This window comes from Mizuhopecten yessoensis, unplaced genomic scaffold (genome assembly GCF_002113885.1).
Source record: "Mizuhopecten yessoensis strain PY_sf001 unplaced genomic scaffold, ASM211388v2 scaffold4837, whole genome shotgun sequence".
Lineage (NCBI taxonomy): Eukaryota > Metazoa > Mollusca > Bivalvia > Pectinida > Pectinidae > Mizuhopecten > Mizuhopecten yessoensis.
Window position 1 is genome coordinate 107,340 of NW_018405746.1, and position 27,441 is coordinate 134,780.

A 27,441-nucleotide genomic window follows, 5' to 3' on the forward strand; every position below is an offset into this window, starting at 1 on the left:
TACACACCGTTATTTAGAAATCACAATTGTGCCATATTTACTAGGGTAGAATCACTTATTTGGTCACAGTCATGATTTGTGATGATGGGTCGAGGTATTTGGTTCTTTATTACAACACAGTTTTATGGTAGGAAAGTGTGGGAAAATCTAATCAATCACTCCCATGTGATGCAGACAGATAAATCTCAATCACAATCTTACCTTTGGGCATCTTCGATCGCTAGGGGTTACGATGGCCCGTACAATATACAATGGATCTTCTCCTGTGGTGGAGAGTAAGTAGACTGGATCATAACCCTTGGCTGGCGAAGATGATAATTGGGTTGAGATTTCTCTATCTACATCATCAGTGGTAAAACCGTATTTACTGTAACATTGTGCCAGTTCACTAAAGAAGTATGTAGACTGGGAGAGGGGGGCACTTCTTAGAATGATAAAAAGTGAGAATGACAGAAAAAGTTGTGCAACGTCAACCAAATCACAGTTTCAAAGTGGAAATCAAGTGGGTAGGGGCACTAATTACAGCAACTACAGAAGATTTTATTAGTCTATAATACACAACAAATAAAACTGATCTTACTGCGAACTCTAATCTAGAAAATTCATAAACATGTTCATCATAATCATGATGTTGATCTAGTTGACCTACTTTCAAGTTTGAAATCCCCTAAAATGATTCAGTAATTATGTGAAATCCCCTAAAATGATTCAGTAATTATGTGAAATCCCCTAAAATGATTCAGTAATTATGTGAAATCCCCTAAAATGATTCAGTAATTATGTGAAATCCCCTAAAATGATTCAGTAATTATGTGAAATCCCCTAAAATGATTCAGTAATTATGTTTTCATCTATCCCACAATTTTTTTTAAACATTTAACCCCCAGCGGGAATTTAATGGGATAAATACAGCAGAGTCTAATGTGATGTCATTATTTTTACCAAAACGGATGGGTCTTAGAATATCACATATCTTAATTAATGCAGGTATTCTGGATATGTTAGAATTTGTGTAGGCACACTTGACCTACAGGATTGTCAAAATGTCAAGCTTTAAGTTATGATATGTGCAGACTGCATGTCACATGTTGTAATCTCACAGGTATCTTTGAATTCTGTAACATGAGGTACATGCATGTACAAGGAAGTGGTTTCTTTGTACACTGAAAAGGACAATATCTGTATGTTATCAGCAATACTTACGTAGTCCTTTATGGTCGGTTGTTTAGAGCCTTAAACTGTTTAATAGATTAAGGAAGTTCTCTACGGTTAAATTGACTGGAGTTTCATTACCAATAAATTATTTGCCATATTAATAGATAATCTGTTTTACTCCCTAGCAACTTATTGAGGTAGAACTTTTCAATAACTCACTACATGTACCTGCAACAGCCTTATCCCCCAAGTAGTTTTTCACCTGGGGTTAGAAACAAATTGATTCTCTCCTTCCTTGGAGTATTGTTTTTAGGAGGGAAACTACCAGGTAACAGCTAACAGTCAAGAGTAATAACTGCTAGCGACAGTTTTAAAATGGTGATGCGAGGAAGCCAGTATACCTGGCTTTCATCTGAATAAAGGGGTAGAAGTCCTAAGAATTTGACTGAACATAAGGTCACACTGCATGGACGTGTTCATTAAAATTGATGCAATTTTAGAGAGATAATACAGGTGCAATTCTGTGTACAGACTCCCAAACTTCCTGAAATATTTCCTAAGGGGCCTTGTGATTATTGTTAAGAAAAAAAGAAGTTCGAATGGTAGGCTAAAACGTAAACTACCGGTATCACTGAAATCAGTTATCAATTAGATATTAATATCTGAAAACTGTTGACCAATCTTTTGATCCTATTGCCAATATGGAAGTATGAATAATACAGAACAATAAAACCAGATACTAATACTGAAATAGATATTTCAGGTATCTCCAATGTTTTATCTCAACCCAACTAGTTTGTATAAACATATACAGTTAAGCTGGGTTCACCATACTTGAAAGATCCCAATATGTTATGTGAATTCCGACACCAATTTTATGTTTTACTTCTGCCTGACAAAAACTAACAAAAGTAAGAGAATCTGAGAATGGTGACATCAACATAACTAGTTTGTAACAAGGCCTGATCAACAGGGAAAGTTCAAGTTCAGAACTTTTCCCGTGATTATGGAAGCAAAGGTGTCGAAAAATAAAACAGGCACTATTAAACTAGTAATACAAACCTTTTACCGAATGTAGTTGAACAGAATTCCTTTAGAACCTGATTCTACACACACGTGGGATATATTGCCTCACTGAAGTGGTCAAGTGGTTGATCATTCCTGTGGACACATGACACCACTTAAAATTTTACGAAAATCCAGCCTGACATTATTTGTCCACCCTCCTCAGATATAGAGCACTGACTGGACTGTGTATATATTTTACTGACTGGCGTAGCAGCAGGCTTAGCTGTGTGATATATTAGAGGTGTATGTACAGGACTCTCTACTTAGTACCGCTACAATAAGACCTCTATTTAAGACAAATTACAAGTGCTAACACACATTACCTTCAATGTTAACAGAAAAACGTATAAGCCTGTTCATAGAGTTGACCTTACACCATGTACATTTTCTGTTTATACATACTGAAATTATCAACTTAATATAACAAGTTATTAAATAACATTTTCGAAAATATTATGAAGTTGACATTTGTACTGTATCCTAAGCATTATATTGTACCATGACATTATCATATCGTAATGTACTGCATATCGTTTCAGCTCAAGGTCCAAATAAAGCTATATCTCAGGTCCCTGTTTCACAGTCTCCCTAATGTATTCAGTTACTGGAATAGTTCAGTTCTTACCAAAAAGATCCATATGATTTCAATGAAAAATTCTGTACTTTGACTTAGTACTTGTTAATAATATTTTTCATATTTCAAATGAAACTGATAAAACATCAGCAGTCACAAGTACTAAACTTACATAGACAAGATACCTAAGTTACATGCACTTACATACATGTGAAATGTTCTTCATAAATCATAAGCAGAGCTGAAACGATATGCAGTACATTACGATATAATTATGTCATGGTACAATACAATGTTTAGGATACAGTACATATCTGCTTTAAATGTCAACTTCATAATGTTTGAATGGAAAATTTCAGGAAGATTTTTATATGATTTTTAAGAGCAGTTACTGAGCCTGGGAGAAAAAGGACAGCAAGGAAGTGAGAAGACGATAAGATGGAGCGACATTAATGTCATTCTGTTACAACATATTCCGGTGTTGTAGGTGTGGTGTTCTTGAGCTGTCTCCATAATGTTCTTGTGTTGTTGCTATATCATTTTCCTGTAGTCAACCTTAGGTCAAGGGAGCATGAGATTGAGATGACAAGATTTGATATTTGGCCTTAACTGGCCATCATCATATACCCCAATAAACTTTAATAACAGACAGATTTCACTCATATTTTCTTTACCAATCACAACATAATGGGTTACATCTGATTTCAGTCATGAGAGTCAACATTTTAGAAAACATAACCTGATGAAAACGTCACAAATGTGCTCACCCTATATATATACTAGACCTCAAGTCATGATGTGTTATCTCAGATCTGTATTATCTTCCATTACAAGGCTTTTGAAGATAAGGCTGTGGCTATATATACGATTACATGACTTGAATTACCATATTCATTCTATTTAAGGCCCAGCATGACTGAAATATTGGCTTAAGATGTGTTCAATTTAAATATGCTGAAAAAAGAAACTTTTGATTTCAATCAAATTTTTTATTATACACTGTTGTTTTTTTTAGATCAAATTGGAATAGAACGCAAACACTCTCTCTGGTTTTCCCCTCTCGTTTTGCAGCAAGGCTAATATTTCATATTTTAAACAAGATCTGGTGACATTTTTTATCACTGAACAAATGTTTGATATCCATGATAACAAAAAATGGAGAGGGGCAATGAAATTACTTTTCATTTAGTTGCACGGCAAATTTTTCATTGTTGGAACAAGATTTATCAACAGTTATTTATCACTGAACAAATGTTTGATATCCATGATAACAAAAAATGGAGAGGGGCAATGAAATTACTTTTTATTTAGTTGCACGGCAAATTTTTCATTGTTTGAACAAGATTTGTCAACAGTTTTTTATCACTGAAAAAAATACTAAGGTATTCATGGCAGAAATAAATGGAAAGAGACACTAACAGGTATGGGTAGATGGGCACTATTTAGGTAAATTACAGTACTTTTATTTTTTAATAAAGTCCATTAGCTATGTATAGTAATCCTAATATGTTTACACATTGATCAGGATGTTGATAAGAAAATGCTTGTTATTTTTATCATTTGATAAGATTCAGACTGCATCTTTTATATTCCAAAACGTTCTATATTTCTTATCAAAGGAATGAATCTAAACTAATATTGCTGCATTTGATAAAAATATCATTCATGTCTACAGACTTTTGTTACTGGATTTAAAAACAATTTCGATTTAAAAAAAATATTATAATCAAGTACAGTATTAATCCCATACTTAGTTTTGTTTTACCTACAGCAAAATTGTAAAATATCTAATACTTTTTTTTACATATTTACTTCAAATATATCAATTTAAATATAAAGAAATTTCTTCATTCCTTTTTTGTTTTACAACAAATTACTGCAAAATGATTATTGCATACATGGCATTTAACAGAAATACCAGCTGAATAAAAGTTTCCAGACATCTTATTTGTATATATTTATACACCTACTTAGGCACACCTGGAAACTTGTCAGACATTTCATCTAAATTTTAAGACTGGTTAATTCATTGGTGTTTTGGAGTGTTTTAATGATGAGACAGGAACTTTTTGGATTTTTGGAAATCATTCTGGACTCTAGGGGAAAATTAGGTCACAATTTCTTATGTTTTAGTACAGTGTACCAATTTTGAAAAAAAAATGAATTAGCTAAAAACTTTGTCTAAAACCATAGCTAATTGGCTGGATGGACTGCAATTAGGTCCAACTACTTGTATAAGACAGAAAAAAAGTTAATGATTCAATTTCTATTATTAAATGGAAAATTTTGACCATGAAAGTACTGTTATATTTATAACGTGTAAAGTATTTGACCTAATAATGTAAGTGCCCCATTTGTTATGAGTGCCCCCTATATATATATATTTATTTTCTGGCCCGAGTGTCAAAAATCTCCACCATAGTTAATCAATTTAATAGGGAACAAGCGGCCCAGAGGGCCTGTATCGCTCACCTGAATATGTTTAAAATAATTGGTATGAAGTAAAGATATAGCACTCCATGGTAGGTGCTGTAAGTACATATGAAATTTCAGAAAGATCCATCCAGTACTTGAGATATAACAAATTTCAAACAGAGCCCCACCCCTATGCCCCTAGGGGGGTCATACCCACCGTTTATACAAAATTGAGTTCCCTTGGCCAAAGGATGCTCCAGACTAAATAAGGATAAAATCCCTTAATCACGATGGTCGAAGAAGGATTTTAAAGATTTTACCTCTATTTCTCCTATTGGACCCCGCCCTTCTGCCCCCTGGGAGACCACACCCACTGCTTATACAAAATTGAGTCCCCTTGGCCCAAGGATGCTCCAGACTAAATTAGGATAAAATCCCTGAATCCTTACGGTAGGAGCAGGATTTTGAAGGTTTTACCTATTTCCCCTATTCGGCTCCGCCCATCTGCCCCAGGGGGGCCACACCCACCATTTAAATAAAATTGAGTCCCCTTGGCCTAAGGATGCTCCAGACCAAGTTTAGTCAAAATCTACTTGGCCGTTCACGACTGCGGTATGGCATACATGTAAGCTCACCATGGTCCTTTGGACCAGGTGAGCTTAAAAAAGTGTCTGTTATTGTTCTTTTTTTAAAGCTGGAAGGATCTGCAATCCTGATTTTCCCAAGTTGCTTAATGCCGAGGGCACTTATTAAGTGAAGTAAGGTACAATGTTTAGGGCCTGTGTGATCAACAAGACACGAATGTGTATGCTACTTTACCTGTAGTGATAAACACTCCCAACCTGAAACAACAGTCTCATCAGAGTTTGGGAACCAAGTTTATATCTTTATTATATGACCATTTGACACACCTGGTCTTAAAGTTTCATTCAAATACAGAACATTTACAATCAGTTATATCAGTCTAGTTATTGGCATATTGACAAATGATTTATATTTGTCTACTATTGAAAACTTATCATATCAATACATTATATGTTGACACTTAGTCTGGCTTCTTATAAGTTTGGAACAGGGTCACATATGTAGGTAACTTAAAACATGTTATTTTGTATCTTTAAGAAGATGATTAGTGCCTGAAAATTATTAACCAGAAAAAATCTAAAAAAAATCGTAAAATCTTTGGGAAAAAATTAAAAAGGAACACATTTTTACAATTACTGTTGACCCTTACTATGGCCAGATAAAGCATCTGTTTCCTAGAAGTTATAGTCCCCTATATTTCTTATACTGAATTAAATACAAAATACATGTACCTTCTAAGCTGCTTTATATTAGATTGATGAGGATCAGAATTTACATTACATTTGGAAATGCTATAATAATATACAAAATTTGATATACTGCCCTATCTAGCTAGGTTAAGCCACTCTAAAGCACTTTACAGTAGATAGATATTAGCAGAATTCGGAGGAGCTGCATTATCAGGTGCTAACATCTAGTCTTATGCCACTTGGCTAATATCTCCCTATGTGTGTATGCCTGCGTGTGTGCTGGAGATGTATTGTGTTCTGTTTGTAGTGGGACCATATGCTTCCAACAGCATCATTTATAGTGCCACCTCACTTGAATGCTCCACCTCATATACCGCAACACGATGCATCCACCCCAGACCATTTTATACTCCACTTGAGTTGTTGGAGTTGTGTCGGCAGGAGAAAAATACTTTCTCTGAATATTCCATGTGTACGACGACTTCTGGGATTGAGTCACTGTCGCCTGCGTGGAAGGTCAGAGTGTTAACCACTCGACCAATCCGGTATATTCCGGACAAACTGCCGGATGGGCCCTGTTTGTACAGTTGTGGGACCGCACAACGCACCAAAAATGGCGTGCGCACACCGTGCATACATCGTTCACACACCGTCCGCACATCGTCCACACATGGTGCGCACAACTGTGCGATTTAGCAATCGTTCGCCCCGTTGTGCGCTTCTCTCCGCACAACTGTGCGATTTGGTATCGTTTGTAGATCAAAATTACGGAATGACAAAAATACGGAAGGCTTGTATGCGATAATGTACACTGTGTATATATCTGTAATTTCTCATCCCAATAATCAAGATTATACAATTTCACAATGCGTATTACACAGTATTACAGTGACCGTTAGGCTGTCAAGAAAGGGTTTGGCTCCAAGGTAACAGAACAGGTAAATAACAATTTTATGAGTGTCCGGAGTTTTACCTGACCAGTGCCTGACACACAGAGCTGATATGCGATACCGTTTGACCGTAATAAAAAGGATTTGTTATTTGCATTCGTTTACCTATATATAGCTCCCCTTCACCTGGATTTTCACACCCCCGGCCTTACCCGACGAGTTACGTAAATGCCCCAGGCGGGGAGAAAACTACGGTCCAGGTACATGTACACAATGGTTATGTTTACCTGTATACGGGGTTGTGTTGTAATTTTACATGTGTCGATTAAGTTTGTTTAAAAACACAGAAAACACAATTCCTAAATATAAGAATTTATAGACAGAAAGATAAGTTTATAGATGTTGCTAGAATATAGAAACATACGTAAACATCAAGTTTATATGTTTAACAAGAAACCGTATAAATTGTTAAGGCATTCCTCAATTTACACCAACCACGATTGTTATCGCACAACGTCCGTCCATCGTGCGCACATATGTGCGCAAGCAATGATCGTTCAGCTTTTTATCGTTCGCCCATCGTGCACACACCGTTCACACACCGTGCACACATCGTGCGCACACCGCACATCGTGTAACGTTGTGCGATCCCACAACTGTATATCCCCCGCCAACTTCATTGGGCGCGGGGCCGGGATAATAATGTAGATACATCCTTGTTAATTCATTTGATTGGGGTTTTACATGTTAAATTGTGTTTGTAAAAACTCATAAGAACACACTCTATAACCTGGACACTAAAGTGAGTAGATAAAGTAGAATGATGGCCCACCCAGTCACATTGTTCTGACAACACGCTTACCAAAGGTTATTGATTACTCAGACCTGTTCCTTTCAAATAAAAGATATCCATTGACAATGGTAAAGTGACACAGTATATTGTTAGTTGGACCCTGGCCAGCATTGTGCTGCCTGTGACATTTATGAATCATATGGCTTTTTATAAAATGTCCATCAATAATATTTTAATCCGACTAAATAGTCTGACATCTGCACCCGACAGTTAATAACATTATATTTGTATGCACGGTGAGCGACATAGATGTCTAACAGTCATTCTGAAAGCAAACACAGTTCAGTTGTCACTACAAAAGCCACTCACTGACCCAATTGGTACCAGGAAATCGGACTGCAGATTAAATGCCGTTCCGTTGTATAACCAAATCAAGTCATGCTTTGGTTAACCGGTGGAGGAGGGAGGTTAGGTAACACACACGTGTGGGTTTTCCCGTTGCCTGGAGATGCGACACAAATACATAGGTTTCACTCTATATTTAGCAGGTCCAGTGCACTCTGCCGATTGAGCTGTATAGCTGTACAGACCCATAATAGAGCTATTGACCTCAAATCTGAAATACGTCTTTTGAGCTATTTTCATGTGATTTTCTCTTTTAAGGAAAACGAAACAAAGTCGCCTTTAAAAGAAGATTTTATCGTAAAGGTCTTTATAGTTATATATAGCGCAATCGGTAAAGGTCTTTATAGCTATATATAGCTCAATCGGCAGAGTGTACTGGACCAGTTTCAGAGTTTAGGCTTAACATGTTAATCCAAAACACGACCGTCAAATCATGCAAAGTTTTCTGTTGTATATGCATGTATTATGAACTTGGCTGCACTTCATAAACAAAATTACAGTTAAAAATAAATATCTCTTACCTCGCTGTCTTCATTCCGCTGTGTTGGAACCAAGTAGTGACATAGCTGTGTAAAAAGCTGTCCGAACAAGTTTATCTGAAAGAGTCCATGGTGTTTTACGTCAGTTCAACATCCGGGAAGATAACTCTTTATCATTTGACAAAGTCACAGGGGCAAGAATATTTTTAACGAAATATTATAATCTTTTTGACTAACTATTATCAGAGTTTCGATTACACCTATTCGTTTGGATTACTAAGAGCATAAATATTTTCTTGTTTTTGAGATAAAATATGCGAAAATCTAAGTTAGAAATCTAGTGACCCCGGTCTGTTTATCGTTTGTAAGACTAAATTATTTCTTTTAAAATTTCTATTTTTTATTTTGCATAAACTGTGATTGCATATGTACTCCTGTATATTTGTAGCATATCTAAATTGAATTGTTGTCTTGTTTATATATATGTATATATATCCATAAGTACTGTGATCCTTGTTAAATTTTATATATGCTCGTCGCAAGAAGAGCACTACAGTGCTAATGTTATTCTGAGGCACAGGGACCTGAGAACTTGTTTAAGCATTGAACTGCTTTCAGTTGGCATTCATAGGCAATATGAATGCCAACTAGACAAATGCAAATTCAATGAAGCGCTTCATGTTGGATTTGCCTTTTTTCCCAGTTGGAATTCATTTTGTCTATGAAAGCCAACTGAAAGCAGTTCAATACTTATATTTACCATTTTTGGAATATGTTCATCTCATAGAAAATTCAATTACATTTACTATTATTTAACATTTAGTTTAAATAATGAATGTATCGTGTATGTTTGTTCAATGAATAGAACAGCCATCGCCCAGGAAGGGTTAGTGGTATCCAACGAAACAATTATGACGTCACACTAATGATGACGTCAACAATCGGTCTATGGCATTCATAGCCGATATGAATGCCAACTGAATTATGTAGGGTTATATAGTGGCAATGCCATACGATGGTAAATATACAGCTATACATGGAACTAAACTTGGGTGTTCAGAGTTATTTTACATGTTTTAAGGGTTAAGATCGACTTTCGGTATATATATAGGAGAATGGAGAAAAGCTCTCGATGTCGAAATGTCGACCCTGCTTAACTTTCTTGCATCAAAAACAACATTTCTATTTGATCTACGGGAAAATGCTTAGTATCGTTGGAAAGATGAATAATTTTTCTTTTAAAAATTATCTATGTGCACGTAAAATGTATTCTCCTTCCGCGGACATGAACCCCGTTTCCTCCAAAAAACACACGCCATTTCAGAGTTTTAAAGTAGCCTGCCACTTTTTAATATTAATGAGGTTGACGTCAGCCACGCGCCGAGACCCGCGATGTGATTGGCTGGAAGTGCAGCCATTTTTCGCTTAACCAACCAACACCGATGTTTCAGCATGTGGCTGACGTTAACCTCATTAATATTTTTTTTAAATGGCAGTTTTTGATGCAACCAAGTTACCAAGTTAGGTGGGGTCGACATTTCGACATCGAGAGCTTTCCTCCCTTCACCTATATATATGATCAATGGGGTGTCTGTTTAACCGAAAGACGATCTAAACCCCTAAAACATGTAAAATTACTCTAAACACCTTAGTTTAGGTCCAAATATAGCTGTAACAAATTCCCAGGTCCCTGTGGTCGGACATTGTGTCAGATCACGTAGATTCGGTCATTGTTATTTAAATATCCGTATTGATTGCTTCTTGTCGTATTTGTAATAGTGTAACCATGTTGGTACAGGAAACAGTCAATTTGAAATAACCAAATATAAAGTAATTTAGGAATTTGTTTTGACCCGAAAACAAATTCCTAAATTACTGTCAAATCACTGCCGAGCATAAAATTCAGAAAATGCGGGAGAAACAATAATAATAGATATAAAATAGATGCCTGAAAACATTTTATTTTATTCACACTACTTCCTGATTAAGTTTGAAATGTGTATTTTGGCGTTAACCTAAATGGAAATATACAAATTAGTAATTGCTTTTCTCAAGCCGTGAGAAACATAAATCACGATTACTGCCATTATTTTCTATCTCTCATGTTTGAATACTTTATCCTGAGAGTCGGTCGAGGCATACTGTTTTGACCCATGGATAATGAATAGGCCTATCGCATCACATAAGGTTAACAGAGTTATCGCGCATTGCCCATACTGATAAATTGTATCAATAATATATTCCCGCGGTTCAGAGAATAGCGGGAATTATTTGTCTTATCGGTTCGATACGGATATTGCCGAGTGTTTTTAGTCAATCGGATTGGCTCTGTATGTAGCACGTGCGATACGTGTAAGCGTATCGTGTACGTGGGCCATTTTCTAGCCGCCTTTCCAGCGCGACGGTCATATTAAATTTTAATAATATATATCTTTTGGCAGGGTTAGTGGATTTTCAGTTATTTTCAGGTTGGCCGGCTCGCTCGGCTTCCTATTCTCTACTATATCGCACTAGGTTTTTTTTATCTTGTGTATCATGAGGGGAAAGATACACGTGAGAAAGATAAAAGTACGGATTGATATATATGTATAATAATAGCATTAGGTTTGCACATGTAAGAGTTTTTTTTGTGTATGAACGTTTGTCAATGTATGTTATTTTTGAAATACATCAACTAAATGCTTGACCATAGCGCACGGCGGGCTAGGCGGGCAAACTGATATGTTTGTGTCGTGTTGTTTATGACGTAGTAGAGATTGGACCTCGATATCGCGCATTGCGCTATAAACATAAATTTTAAAAAAATCGGACGAATTTGATACATTGTTTAAGTTACAGTAATGCACTGAAAAATGCATGAATAGCTATTAAAACTTTGACTTCTTTTGATAAGATATCAGTCATCCAAACGAAAACCAAAAGATGACAACTTTAGAGATACTTCATTAGGGATTGTTCTTATATATATGTTTAGGAAGTTTTTGATCAAAGTCAAGCACATGGGGGACGGATTAATGCTTAAGAAAACACTGTTAAACTTGATTTCCATATGAAAAGCCGTTTGAGTCATCGACACCAGCACTAATCCCGAATGCAGGTGACGACACTGGGACGGCACCTAACCTACAGACGGCTCCACATTTTCTCAAGATACAACAATAGTCACAAAATCTGCTCACCTCTAAAATTATTAACCAGAATCAATTTCGTTGGTCTTCGTTGGCATCAAAGCATTCGTACTACTTATAAAATTCGTCGGTCTGGAATCCGTGCTGGACAAAAGACATTGTCAATGCCATAGAGCAAATACACCGTCAAGGGTCTCCATTTAGTTTGAAACTGCCGTGATCTGGCGAATTCAAGCGGCCACAGCAAAATGAAGTGCAAACCTTCCTGACAGCTTATGATCCAATATTTAGTCAATGACAGCTTTTAGAAGTGAATATTAAAATGCAATTTCAAAAGTTCAAAACTACCAACTAATATATGTACAGTTCCGGTACTGCAAGTTCCTCTATAAGCAATCCCATTAAATATTGTGTTCGTAGGGCTATGAACGCAATTTGATCAGCCTCATTTTGAAGCTGATGTAATCGATTTGCGTTCATAGTTTGGTTTGGTTTGGTTTGGTTTAGTATTGTTTATCGTCCTATCAACAGCCATGGTCATTTAAGGACGGCCTCCCCTGTGTGCAAGATGCATGCGTGTAGTATATGCTTGTGTGTTTTTGGAGGCTGCGATATGTTCGTGTTTGTCTCCTTGTGATAGCGCGGAACTGATGTCGGCTTTATAGTGCTACCTCACTGAAACATACTGCCGACGACACCCAGCAGGACACCCCACCCAGCAGGACAACCCACCCGGCCAATGCAGACATACACAGAAGGCTGACTTGGGATTACTATAATGCATTGGTAGATACTTCCAATCCTTGATAATCCCTCAGAAATCCCTGAGAACTTTCAAAAAGAACAGAAAAGATGCTCTCTCGTATTGCACATGTCGCTATGTTTTCGGTACGAGATACACATGTACTTGATGACGGTGAGGTCATGGTGGATTTTGTAAAGCATACAAATTAAGGCTGTCTATGCATATCTTTCCACCACTTAAGTCAAAAGGCCGGAGGTACTAGAGTACTATCGGAGAACATTTTGCACAAATTGAGATCCTTGATGCTGTATTTGCTGTATGGCATTGATGTCTTTTGTCCAGTACGGATTCCTGACAGACTCATTAGGCGCACGTGACTGCATCGACCTTATGTGCATGGTCTCTTACAGTAACCGTAATTTTTGTCTTTAAAAATCCTCAAGGCGCGATTGTTTTCTTTTGACCATACTATTTATATATTGTTCCGTTCATCACAGGTAATGAAGTTATATCGCAAGTCATTTAAAAGTGCCGTATTAATCAAATGCAACAGATATTTGCAATTCATATGTTGCATTCTTTGATATCGGGAAATCCCTTTTTACAGAGGTCTGAAAATTGGCAAATACCGACATGCAATAGCAAGGATGACACACTCACTAGTAAAGCATGCAATGACCGTTCAGTACATACCATGTCATAACTGATTTTGTCATTGTTAGAACCCGGATGGTGTTGATTTTCCTTGTACAAGGGAGACACGCCTTCAAACCTTGTAAGTTATTCCCCCTCCTCCCGGAGCCGCACTAGCCTATTATACGAATGAATAGAACCTCAAATAAGTACAATACTCCGTCACTTTTCTTGAATATTTCAGTTTTCAATAATTATAGAATCGCTCTTATTCGTTATTACATCAAAACCGGCCAAAAGAGGTTCAACAGACGCTAATTATTTAATGTAAACTTAGAGCTGTAGAAATGCTTTTGTCTTGGTAATGAGAGACAGAATCTGGACTGATGAGGTCCAATTATCTAGACATTTAGTAGAATTACACGATTATGACAAAGGGCACCGACTGGTACCGGTCAAAACACCATCCTCAAAGGTACTCTCCTTGGTTTCTATTCAAACTCAAATGTCTCGGCCTACATACATTCCATGCTATACAAATCTGCTTTTGCGAAAAAGATGAAATAAACATAAAAACAGGACATTGTGACGTCATTGATTAACTCTTGCAATCACTATCTAGAGTTGTCTTTCCTTGCACCTCTGTAAACGGATACAAAATAGTTAGCACTATATAATTATCCCCTGATCATGTGACACTTGGTCATGTGCCGTCAATGCCGTCAAACCGTACAACATGGTGGCGACAGACAAGATATTCCATTTTCCATCATCATTTGAGTTCACCAGAATATCACCTTTTCTGGCATATACATTCCAATACCTTGACTTGTTTGTACTTTAAAACCAAATATGGTTCATGTTTCTCTGCAATCGTGCTAATATAGCTCATCACGAATCGCACACGTGGCGTAGACGTAGATACCAAGCCGTAATGGCGCACACAGATATAATCCTATCGATTTTGTGTTGAAAGTTGACCTACGGTGACATACATGTATTTTAGAGAAATGAAGCTTAAACATTTCGTTTTTTTTTTTTAATTATAAATAGTTTTTTGTTTTTGTTTTTTTTAAAATTATAAATAGATTTTCAATACTTTCCCAAGATTCTTGGCATCCGGCCGTTTAAAGAGGTGCCAGTGAGATTGGAAATCTTGTTGTCCTATGAGTGCCCATCACAAATATGTCTCGTCGCGTCAAATTGATTTTGTAATAATTCCACTCTTCTCTGCAAACGCTGTTTCCAGGTTTACATATACGTATTCGAAATCAGTAATTGTACACGATATTTACGGCAATATAGTATACTTTGGATCTATCATATCTCATCAGCGTAATACTGAACACATTGGTCAAGATAAATCAGGGTGTCTGAAACTGTGTGGGCACGAGGTTTCCATTGACACCCTTAAACGTTGGAAAGACTCTGATCAAATTTTGGTTTAAAGTAATTACTATCACGTCTCAGCATCCAGTATTATAGTTCTCTTCGTTACAAAACAGAACTTTGATACTTTCAAGCTTGCCGTGAAAATAAAATCACTAATTTACACGACTAACTAATATAAGTGCCTTATATTAGTTAAGTAAAACCCTACCAGGTTCAGATGACATTCATATCGGCTATGAATGTCAAGGCCCAGTAGCAACTCTGATAAATAAGAATGAATCCAATAAGTATCTGGTAGTTTATATTTTTTATGAATGATGAACAAATAAACAAGTATTAAATAAAACAGTTGAACAATTGGGATCGTGTTATTGTACGGTTGCACTGGAAATAGTTGTGTAATTGGTAGTGCTTCAATGTACATATGTATTAATTGAATTAATATTATATTACAAAAAATGAAAAATATATATACCACTAAAATGTACCGATATCTGAACATTATTGACGATCCATAACGAATCTATTTCAAAGAAAAAGCGCATGGCTACTTACATTTTTTCTCTCTCGAATACACTTAAATTAATTTAACTAATGAATAATTAAAAATATTTTGAATAAACGATGAATTCTCGTTGAAGATTACAGTGAAACAAACGAGGATATATTTGGTGGTGTGCGCCCTATACTCCTGTCACTCCATAGACATACCCAATAACCTGATACCCACGAACATTGGTAGTGTATCACTTTTGTCCATTATGGGAGTACTAGTGATGGGTGCCCTGGACAAATCGTTTCCCTCTGGGGTCTGATCAAGTTCCGGAAGTGAGGCTAGCGTTTTCTCCGAGGTATGATGGCTTATTCTAGATAGTTGAGGCGTTGCTTCGTTTTGCTGAATTTGTTCGACTTCTGTAGATGTCACGATTCCAGACTCACATATTTCTTTATCTGGGATTTGGTCGTCATGGAGATTGTGTCGCTCTGCAGAAATCCACGGAGGTCCTATGATTTCGTAGTACTTCAGGATAGGGGCTTGACGTTAAATAGAAAATTTAATGCGGTCATATGTTACATTGTACATGTATATCATTTTTATCATGCAGACGTATTCTTTATCAAGCGAAATCCCGACATTTACTTCTTCGATGTCTATTAACATATTACGATGTGTTAATATCTTGCCCTCGCCTTTCAACAAGACAACCAATGTTCGGTTCCCCTATCGGACGTGAAAAGGTAGGGGGTCACCTGACCGATTACTTGGATAGTCTCTGGGTGCTATACAGTTATCTCCCACGTCAAGACCCTGTGCGCTTCCGAACCAATAAGTTTGTTTCATAAATGTTGCCACATAAATAAAGCTCTTTTTTTTTATTGTTATACAATATTTCCCTAATTCTTTGATTTTCGCTCACTTACGTTCTCTGCATCTGTGGATTGTGTCATAACAAAGTTGGAGGCACGCGGTTAGCTATTTGATTTCAGGTTTCGTCATGGGATATTCCGGGAAGCAGAGAACGTATTAGAGAGCACAACCCTGGAATTTCGAGGATGACGAATTGAGCGACAGATTTTTTACTTTTAAAGTTAGTATTTCTTCCTTCATTTATTATATCGCAACGTCATTCCAATTTTACATATTTAAACTCCACGAACTACTGATAAGAATCCTATTCCGTTGTTGAGTCAGTATTTGAACTTGTTGAAATGAAAATGCATCAAAACAGCATCTTTTTTGGTTCACAGTTGTAAGTAATCACTGGTTGGGTCAGCTATGTTTAAACTCACCTACTGGTAGTCCAGGGTGTCTGGGGTTTTCAGTCTGAAATCAGAAAATTAAAACAACGTGCGTGAAGCAGATTAACACGAAAATGCCCAATGATATACGTAATTTGAAATATGAGCGACATGTAGAAATATGCTTCAGCAAAAAAAAACGTATTGTAGAGTATTGTGGATTGTAGAGTAGACCGAGTTCTGAGCTAAGGGAGTAGTAAGCATGCTGTTACACAGATACAGATGAGTTCGTTTGATGTAATTCATTCACGGCCAACTGGTAAAATACTGGTGCTGTTACACGAAAAACATTTGAAAACCATATAATAAGAACCAATAAAAATGACCCCCCCCCCCCCCAAAAAAAAAGAGTAAAACAAGTCATTACATTTAAAAGATAGTAATAACAAAAACTCACACATGAAAAACAAACAAACAAAAACAAAAACACACATAAAAGATCTGACAATGTTTGTCGTACAAATTATGAGTGCTTTTGTTTTTAAATAATTGTAACATCTACCTCACCTCACGGGCATCCTGGACACTTCCTGAAGTATCTGAGTATAGAACATTAAACACATCCTTTAAAAATACCCAAAAAATCAATGCATACGCATGCGTCCTACAATTACAAAAAAACAAGATCAAATGAGAATCAAAAACGTACGCGTATTCAAGTTTCCGTCGTTCCCTAACATTTTTTGCAGTTCTTCGCCAGCGTAAGATCTTCCAGTGAATGTGGTCCGGGCCTGTTAACAAATAAACAGTTTGTTTCAATTTTAAATCACGAAAACAACATTTCTAAATGTGAAAAATTACTGATGACTGAAATAAAAGTAATGAATCGATTTGGGAGCTGATTGAATACAATTCACTGTGATACACTGAATGATAAATTAATATTATTCTTTGACGTTACAAGAAAGCAATTTCCTGTACGTCCGCGCAAGTGTAAGTTTAAACATACATGTGACATCAGCTAAAGGTATGTGTGTCAACGCGTTTATTACATACCTACAGTTTTTGAATATTATATATTTATTTCCCTTATTGAATGTAAATGCGATTCTTTGTTTCCCGAGAATAATTATATTGTACGAAGGCGAAGCCCGAGTGAAACATGACTTATCAAGGGCAAACAAAGAATCATGTTTTCCAACCTCAACAGCAGAACATATACTTATATATATATATATATTTATCTATACCGATATAAACCATTTACACAACAGTAAAGATTGTCAGGTTGCGCGTCATTGCTGTCGTCAGCTTCAGTCACCGGAACGCATAAGTGGTTACTCCTGACCATTTGTTCTATTGAAACTCCGAATAAGGGAAAAACTCGAGCGCGTGAGTCAGGCACGGTGTTTTATTTCTCGTCATGTGATCAATGTTATCCAATCAGACACGCTGTTACATGTATGTAGATGAAGCATAATAATACATTTCTGCAAAACATTGCACATTATTTCCACTGATGTATTGACATTTAATTTCCTTACATAATCTTTATAATGAACAACAATGATGCCGCGGTCCTAACGACGTAGTAACCAGAAAAATTGCGTCACGCATATGGCGTTAAATAACTAGAAACACATTCTTATGCAAAATGTTTGTAATTTATCAAAAGGGAAATACCGACCATTGTACTCACCGGGTATGTCATTCATTGACATACGGAAGATAATGGATGAATTAAATAATCATTCAATCAATCAATCAATGTCCATAGCTCATAAAAATAGTTCATTTGAAACAAACTGACTAAACATGTAGGGATACATTGCTCAAACTACATTTCATAAATATCTTACCTTAGGGATTACATTGACGATATCCTCGTCGGGTGAATCGTTTATAGTAACTGTAATTTAAGCAAATCAATGTTTAACCGAATATAAAGCGGAGGATATCTAGTGAGTGAGGGAAAGATTACATTTTAAATAAACTCACCAAAAACTCTCAAAAAGCTGTAAAATCCTGTTTGTTTATTGAATGTATTCAATTAAAATGGAGTGACGTCATTCATAATTTGTGTCGAAAGTTTTGTGTTTAACTGGTTTTCCCCATAGTAGTACCTGAATGTTCTCCCTTAAAACGAGTAATGTAAGAAAATTACGTTATTCTGTACGATACTCGCTAAGACTGGCAGTCACCATACTCTACTGGTATCTGGTATATATCTTAGAAACTCTCGTCGATATTTCGTAGAGTTACCTCCCTCTTGTATACCGTTCGTCAAGCCGCATACTGTGGAAAAACATTTATCATTTGTACTGAATCATCTTGAGAAAAATAACTTTAAACTATAACGTGTAACCAGTTCGGTTTAAAACTTATGCATAGCACGTCACAAGTTACTTCGGATTGATAGACGGGTGTAATTAGTGAAGTTTATCATTTATAGATTGTACTGACTCACTGTTAGAAATATCCCAGATGTTAGACGAGTCGTCCGCATCGATATCGGTGTCGTCGTCGCCGACGTGGGAAACATAATCGCCCATCATTTTGAAACGAAATGCCGCGAAAACGGAATATAAATGCACGTTTCTGATTGGTTAAATAACATAATTATAACTTGAAAATAACGAAGCGGATCCGAATCCGGAATATCTTTTCTGGCCTGCTTAGTAAGTAGAAGATTACAAAAACGTGAAGGGATGTCGTCTGAAACAAAATTGAACTGTCTTTAGAAATAAATGTCTGAAATCGATGAAATAGAGGTATTTTTGTTGGAAATCTCGCATATCTCGAGATGATAGGTTGTCTTATGATCTGGCGGAATTTAAATTCTTACAGTAGGCCAATACATGTAATATTAAAACACAATGTTTTTATTTTTTATGATTTTTGATTTTTTTTTGATACCATAAAAAAATATTTATTCATACATCCCCTTAATTCTGTTTCAGATATAACCGTAGCACAGTTTTGCCAGAACACTTCTGTTGGCATTTTCAGATATAACCGCAGCACAGTTTTGCCAGATCACTTCTGTTGACATTTTCAGATATAACCGTAGCACAGTTTTGCCAGAACACTTCCGTTGACATTTTCAGATAGTTATTGTTTTCTTAAAAGTCCCACAAGGTATGTTTATCTTTTCAGAAATGATTTAAAGTTTAATCTACATAAAAGGGCCGCGGTGGTCAAGTGGTTAAGGCGTCTGACATTCAGCTCAGCTACCACTAGCCCTCCACTCGAGGCCTACGTGGGACAGTCGCCAGGTAATGCCCGCATGTCAGTGTGTTTTCTCAGGAAACTCCGGCTTTCCTCCACCACCAAAACCTGGCACGTCCTTAAATGACAATAGCTGTTATAAGGACGTAAAATACAAACAAACAAAACCAAATTAATCGACATAAAAGTCTCATGTGGTGTATACAGAAACAAATCATCTCTGCATTGCATGTTAATATCTTGGGCCGTTTTCTGAAATGTGTCCCGTTTTGGGTACACTGTCGACGTTATATTCACGCCGAATTTGTTTCCAATGTGTAGTTACAGTTTTGCAGTGTAACAAGAATCCTTAAGCATATTGATGAAAGATAATGTATTGATTGGACTTACTTGATTTCATTATACATATTGAATAATTAATATCAATTGAAATATAACTTGTTTGGTAATTGTTGTAAAATGAATAAACTTTTTATTTATATTGTACATATCTATCAAAGTCATTTTGTGTTGTTTGAAAATATTGCAAATAGACTTGGCAATTCATCAACATGCCCGATAATTTTCTAATTAAAACTTTTTGGACTATTTTAGAACGTTAGACACATACGTATGTAACTATATTCATCTATGGTAATCAGAAATAAGAATAGAAATTAAGAAGTTGCTGGGAGGTTTGACTTGAAAGTTCCGTTGTGGTGTAAAGAAATGTAATTGATTTTTTTTTTGACAGAAAACAAAATTAAAGCATCACTTCAACAAAAAGCATCAATAAATTATTATTTTTATTAAAAAAGTAGAAAACAATATAAATACAGACATACAAAATAATGGTAAGATATTGGGATGAATAAATAAGAAATGATTTCTGACACTTGTCTGTCATTATACGCTATAAGAAAAAGCATAGCACATACATACAGTGGAACATGAATGGATTTAAATTAGGCAACCGGAATAACGAATTCAGTTCAGTCTCAGTGAAGCAGGATGTGTAAGGAAGAGGTAATATAGATATCGGAAACAAGATTCATTGTAAATATTGGCGGAATTATTATATATAAATTGTACCTGTAGACTACAGGAATTGAATTTAAAATTCAAAGTATACATTTGAAAACAAATCAATATCGATTTTCTCGTTCTTATTAAATCACGGAGAAGATTTGCACTGATTCACAATCAAGAATTTGTAGTACAATAATTTGATAAGAATATTCATACAGTCTTTACGTAAAAGTGTCACTTTCAATAATTCACACTGAACGTGAACGTACTGGACCATGAATCCGTAAGAAAAACGTGCTCGCTATCAAATAACACGTTAAACGTTCAAAAACTTTCGACTTAAAACATGTCCAAAGTTACTACCAAACTAAAACAATAATTCAGCGAGTCTTACATAGCCAGTGTCAAATTGTCAGCATTTGTCCGGCAAGTACCAGGGATGTACTAACCATGCATTTGAAGAAAAACAGACCTTTTCAACAAGTCTGTGAGATATCTGTGATCGTTTTCATACCCGTTCAACAGCACTCCAAGTGGTGTATGCAGAGGAAAACTTGTCAAGCAAGTCTTCTAGGTAAACAGTCTCGTCTACATATTTATTTGCCAGCCCTCGAAGAGACACTTGTTCAGAGGAAGAATTGTCCAGCAATTCTGTCAAGAAACAAATGTTCCTTTTTCACCAAGCCTCGGCGGAAGAATTTTTGAGGTTGACAGTTGTTCTGAACCTTTGGAGTGATTGCTACTTTTTCTGAAACTATCGGAGACATCGAAAAATGTTCAACGAAAGTACTTTTAGAAGATATCTTGTTCAGAGAAAGGAAAGACTTGTCCGGCAAGTCTCGAATACACATTTAAAGCAAGTTTTTGCTTAAAGTTTCTCAAAAGAAGTCTTTTTCGGAGTAAAAAAATGTCTCAAAATATTTTCAGCAACTCTCAAAGAAACTCTGAAGCGCCGTTCATTGTTCAGCAACTCTCGTAAGAACACTCTGGAGTACCGTACACATTGAAGCAGGAACATTTGTTACCACATTTATCCACGATGACTGACTTTCCGAACGGTATAAAGGTGTTTTGGTGACGACAACCTGTCAAAAAGAAAAGCACATATAAATAGAGGAGGACATTCGACTATAAACAACAAAGAACCGAAAGTAACAAGAATAATTGCACGTGAATTGAAGATGAAAAAACGAAATTCATCTTCTTATTTTATTATAATTTACATTTTTAGGACTATTATCAAATGTGAACATTACAGAAGTTATCATCATTAATTAGTAGGAATTGTATTTCCTATCCATAAATCTAAGCCTGTTTTATTTGTGATTTAGAAGCTGTGCAGTATCTAACGTGTGTAAGCCACATTCTTTCTGCTTTCATATCGTTAACATTGCCTGACACTTTCCGAGACTATTTTGTAATTGTGACTTAAACACAAAATTCAGTAAATAATATATACCTTTATAGTAAGTTTTTCAAATATTTGCAATATATTAAGAATATATCGAAAATAGTTTATCTATGAGAAACAGACTTTCAAACTCGTGAGATACCTACCCTGTCTACACTGGCAGTTAAGGTTAGGGATCCAGTCCGGGCACTGCCACTGTTCAGAGAACACACACTCCTCACCAGAGGCACAACCACGGCTGTAAACAACAATAAACGTCATGTAAAAATCAAAACACCAAACAAGATAATGTCAAAACAGAATATGACTTTATCATATGTATTTGCCTGTAACTTCTAATATTGAAGTGGATCAACCGTTTTTCTTATATGATACATTTTTGATGGTTTACAAACGTCAAACCCTTGCATAGGTAAAAAAAAAACACCATGTTTTCACAAAGTGTATTTGTATATCTTTCAAAAAGCACATTTCCAAAAGTACAACGAATATCAATTTTTAAGTTCCTGTTTTACTATTACTTTATTAGTCAATGTTTAAGTTACAATACCTCGTGCGACATCTCGAAACAGCCGCCGGAACTCTCTGTATCATATTAGACTGTGTCTGCCAGAACTCTCCTGTCATTGGACGTACGATCTGCTGCTGAGTCGGAATGGCGGGAATCTGTGGAATCGCAGGAATCTGGGGTATCATTGGAAGTTGAGCATTTGAAATCACATTTTGACCTGGCATATTGAGGCCTGGTGGTCTTGGGTAAACTATATTTGGAAGTTTGGAAATGATCATCGGCATTCTTGCTGGTTTGAAATGGCGATATAGATGAGCACTCGACGGGGTTGCTATCAAAATAAGCGTGTTGAGAATAGATACTGCAATTGTTGTACACATCTTGTTCATAATGCTTGGTAAAATAATATCTTTGCTACTACCGAAAAATATAAACTGTTCAAATAAACTGGAATTCAAGTAGAATTTAGAAAATTAGATACAAGAGTGTTTCTAATTGATGCTGCTCGGTAAAGATCTAACGAGTTGTGATGAAAACTAAGTATATTTCATTCATATATATAGGAAAGTTGATTTCGTTTGCGAGCGTCATGCTTTCACTTGTTATGACCGTCCTGTATAATCTCTGTTCATCCGCGCATGGCCTACGTACATGGAAACCGACATCTATCCATCATACCTGTCACGCTCGGCCATCGAGGGATAGTCCTCGACGTATTATTGGCTCTAACTGACCTTTGATATCGGTGTTTGTGACGTCAGACATATACTAGTGCCTCGGTCATTGAGGAATATTTCCAAATAAGGTAAACACAACATTTGACGCCTGAAATCATTGTCACTTTACGACACGCTCATTGAGGAATATTTCCAAATATGGTATTGTAGTACTATGAAAGTCACACACAGAAGAAATGATTTTCAAACTCGCGTTTGTAAGATGCAACAATATTTCATGTTCCCAATATATATATATATTAAATTAAATCTGAAAAAAATAAGCTTGGAGTTAAGGTACTTTACTAAGAAAAAATGTCTATCAAATAACACTTATTTGTAACTGTTGCTCAAGGTATTTTCTTTATTGCCATGGTTACATACACGTTTAACAGTACAATAAGTCGTTACAAAATCAAGAATCCCACACGATAATTGCACTATGATAGAAAAATTACGCTACTTCAATATATACCTTAGTGCAACCGATAGAGATACAAAATGAGTTCGATAATTATTACCAATAACGATTTCCATCACCCATACAAGGATAAAGCGTCGAGCCTTTTAACTCATGCCGCCAAAAGTTGCTCGAATAAAATAAGAAAAACATATAATGCAATGTAATATAAAAAAACACGCTGAAATTTGTATCAATTCATGCAGGCAACGTTATTAAAATCTATCGCAAACTTTAAAGGGCGTACGGTTCATATAGCAAGCAATACTGCATTTTCAAATTCGTTTGTGCTGGCCGGAAAATGTTTATGACAGTTTAATTAAAGTATTTTTCAATCTCCCTAGTGCGAAAATTTTCACTTATTGCGTGTACAGAAATAGCTTAAATCATACAAAAAACACATACAATACTCGTGATTTGATCAAGTAAAATATGCAAGTTCTTCCAAAACACACATTTCTTGCCATTGAATTAGGAAAACACATATTGGGCAAATTTCGGAAGTTGTTGTAGGTTTTCTAACTTAATATTTCCATTTCCATTGTACAACCTGAAGATAAATCGTCATAATGAAGGAATAATAGAGGACCAGGCCTTACGGAAATTATCAAATAGTTTTGGATTGACGTTAGTTACTGACAGAAAAAGAAACCATAGAAAACATTGTTCTTATATTAATGGTCGTTTCATCATTTGGTTAAACAGTAGGTTATTGAAAATTACATGGTACCCTGTAGTGCACTTTTTCATGATCTTTATTGTGGCGGTTCAAGATTTATGAGAACCATTTTGTTTCCAAAATATTTCAATCAATACAATCACCATTTATCTCGTTCGATGCATTGTATGCATATCTACGGTATTATGAATATCACAATGGAATATTTTAGACAATATTTCCAATGGTAATAAGCCCGATTTGATTTAGCAAACATTTTCCTCTTAAATGCAATACAATTAATTTTACAACACTTCTAAACACAGAGGATTTTACAGGAGTTTATTGAAACGAGTCAGAGAATTTTCAATTTCAAAAAGCCTCAGGCGAGCTACGCTTAAAAAATCGTGAGGAGTTTAATATCACATGAAATGGAAACGAACGTTAAATTTTATTACATCAATAGGATTTGATGCAGATATTTTATTATTTTCTTTGGCTGGCTTTAAATCTCAAATGTCGACATATCGAGTCCAAGTGTTTTTTGTGACGTTACATGTACAATATATCACCATGAAGTTGTGACGTCACACATGTAGCTCCGTTAGGTGTGATAAACGTGTTCGTAACACTGATAACAGGGTGGCCTTATGCTAAATAGTTTACATTAGGAATGCAAAAATGGCGGTTTTTTATGTTTAACGACATTTTGTGACAAAGCGTGTTGGTTAATGCAAATCATATGACACAAAGAATACCACACTCCTTCTCTTTCCACTTCGGGGTTTTGCGTAAATTTTGCAGTTTTTTGGTTTGATGTATTTTGTCTTGCTTCTAAAGAGTACCAGTGACAATAAAAAGTATACATAACTGGATTTACTATCTAGGAGTTCATCTTTATACATGTTGACGATTAAAATATCAACATATATACAGACTGAGAGTCTCCATATATCGGAGGTGGATGATTTCACTGACAGGAAACGTGACATCAATTTGTTTATATCATGGATTCATGGTTCGGTGTACCTGAATAATAATCACGGTTTAATTGATTAGCGCGATGTTTTGTCATCATTGACCTTAGTTGACCACTCGTATTCGTGACCAGTAAGCATGTAGGCAGCGATGTCTGACGGTCATGCATGCTTACATTTTTAATGCATGTTGAGGCAAAGCGAACCTGTCAACAATGTTTTCGGAGCATCTTGTCAGGTTGCAGTTCCTGTGAATTAGTCGAGATGTTCCGACCGATTAAAAACTTATAAACTTAATAAGCTTTGAGAACAGGACCCAAATGTTAAAATCTATCCGATTATTTATTTTTACTTCACTTTTATGCATTTATTAAATATTTTCATGGGTATAACTTGATGCCATTTTTATTTGTTGTGTAACCGATTTTCAGTTGTGACGTCATAGAGACAATATATAGATATTGAATGGATTTTTTTTTCATCCTCAGAAGATATGTAGATCAGCTACTGCTATTCATTGCAATGCACATGAAAAAAAAATCCATTCAATTCATATATTTACGTTACGATGAACTACAATAAAAGAGGAATAACACTTTTTGTAATTTTTATATTTTTAATATCAGTATCGGACAGATAACCATAAAAAGGGAACAGCCAGAACTCCAGCCTTCACACAAACTTCAAATGTTCGACTTCCGCCGATCAGCTGATTTTGTTGAAACGAAAATATATATATAGAATCTAATAATTACTAACACTTGATATTCCTTTAATTTTTGAAAGTTGATCTTATTTGATGTTTTTTTCTCATTCAACACGGCATATTATATATTTATAAAAAGTTTATGTCAGCACTATTTCAAATCATCGGCCAACATAATAACCATACACGACACCCGTCTGCAGTAAGCATAGAGTTCATTGAAGTTAAATGAACAGCCGTTGAATATGCTGTTTGCCAAAAAAAACTGCAAATGTAAATGATTATAAGTTGATGGATGAAGTGCCCTGTGTCATTACAGTGTTCTCTCGGTTTAATGTGCAAGTTGATGTCACGTGGATTACGCAGCCGGATATCATTATGTCAGTTATAGTAGTTAAGAAGCTTAAGATTTCCACTTCCGAAATTGTACCCTTATGCAAAGAAGCCGCACCAAAACAATCTGTTCTGGCTAAGAGTAACTTCCCCTTTCAAAGTTTTCATCTCTCATCTTGATGCTGTGCATTTATACATCCCAGATAGCAGCATTTGAAATGTATTATTTAAGCAGTCCTGAGTTATTTCCCTTTACCGATTCCAAATTATTTAAGCATTGAAAAGCATCTTTGTAACATTGATGATTGTTCCTACGATGCACGGCCAAAGAATTTTTGAAATATGTTTGAACAAAACTGTGCTACATACCTCATAAAGGATAAAAGGATACATTTTAATCATTATATGTACATTCAAAACGAATAAGAAGTTTCTCTTCCAATTTTCCAATTTTTGTGTGTTTTATCTTAGTTCATAAAACAGGTTTTAAAAAGCCTTCGTGATCTACAAACATTCACAGGAAACTGTGTTATTTATTCTTGCTAGGGATACCCTGACCTATGTTCTTCAACGGACGCATGCGCTGTATTGCATAAACAGTTTACACGTGAAATATCACGAATTCCTCATTTGATGGATACATATCTTCAATACAGTATAGATACAAGAAAAACCCCAGCGTTGTGGCAAAATTCGTAGCAGTCTGGACAAGTTATATCTATTATTCAAAGGGGGGCTACGA

At 35.8% G+C, this 27,441-nt stretch overlaps 3 protein-coding genes across 4 annotated transcripts in view; all 3 read right to left on the reverse strand.

Moving 5' to 3' along the window:
- The window catches only part of LOC110449876 (inositol polyphosphate multikinase-like), a 32,117-nt gene extending 22,924 nt beyond the window's left edge, over window positions 1-9,193 (reverse strand). Inside the window, exon 1 of the mRNA XM_021497021.1 lies at window positions 9,096-9,193. The gene's annotated coding sequence lies outside the window, so the exon portion shown is untranslated. The remainder of the gene's footprint in view (window positions 1-9,095) is intronic.
- A 6,116-nt stretch (window positions 9,194-15,309) lies between these two features.
- On the reverse strand, window positions 15,310-19,252 carry LOC110449870. 2 transcript variants are annotated; one of them, XM_021497010.1, is made up of 6 exons: window positions 19,159-19,252; window positions 18,551-18,600; window positions 17,401-17,482; window positions 17,259-17,290; window positions 16,743-16,776; window positions 15,310-15,986 (listed from the first exon to the last, which is right to left on the reverse strand). In XM_021497010.1, exons 1-6 carry the CDS (start codon window positions 19,244-19,246, stop codon window positions 15,646-15,648), a joined length of 627 nt encoding a protein of 208 aa, XP_021352685.1. In that variant the 5' UTR covers window positions 19,247-19,252; the 3' UTR covers window positions 15,310-15,645. The 2 variants fall into 2 exon arrangements, with proteins under 2 accessions (XP_021352685.1, XP_021352686.1); XM_021497011.1 differs by having other exon boundaries at window positions 19,155-19,225.
- Window positions 19,253-20,740: 1,488 nt separating this feature from the next.
- LOC110449892 lies at window positions 20,741-23,343 on the reverse strand. Its single transcript, XM_021497037.1, has 3 exons — window positions 22,889-23,343; window positions 22,485-22,576; window positions 20,741-22,012 (listed from the first exon to the last, which is right to left on the reverse strand). The coding sequence occupies exons 1-3, from the start codon at window positions 23,236-23,238 to the stop codon at window positions 21,891-21,893; spliced, it is 564 nt and encodes a 187-aa protein (XP_021352712.1). The 5' UTR covers window positions 23,239-23,343; the 3' UTR covers window positions 20,741-21,890.
- Window positions 23,344-27,441: the final 4,098 nt, after the last annotated feature.

Excerpts from the sequence above, each read along its gene's own strand:
- LOC110449892 (XM_021497037.1), bottom strand. The coding sequence starts at position 23,238 with ATGAACAAGATGTGTACAACAATTGCAGTATCTATTCTCAACACGCTT. Across the intron at positions 22,577-22,888 it reads GTTTCGAGATGTCGCACGAG|CCGTGGTTGTGCCTCTGGTG; the intron begins GTATTGTAACTT and ends TGTTGTTTACAG. Across the intron at positions 22,013-22,484 it reads TAACTGCCAGTGTAGACAGG|GTTGTCGTCACCAAAACACC; the intron begins GTAGGTATCTCA and ends TCTTTTTGACAG.
- LOC110449870 (XM_021497010.1), bottom strand. The coding sequence starts at position 19,246 with ATGATGGGCGATTATGTTTCCCACGTCGGCGACGACGACACCGATATC. Across the intron at positions 18,601-19,158 it reads CATCTGGGATATTTCTAACA|TTACTATAAACGATTCACCC; the intron begins GTGAGTCAGTAC and ends CTTAAATTACAG. Across the intron at positions 16,777-17,258 it reads GTGTCCAGGATGCCCGTGAG|ACTGAAAACCCCAGACACCC; the intron begins GTGAGGTAGATG and ends TTCTGATTTCAG.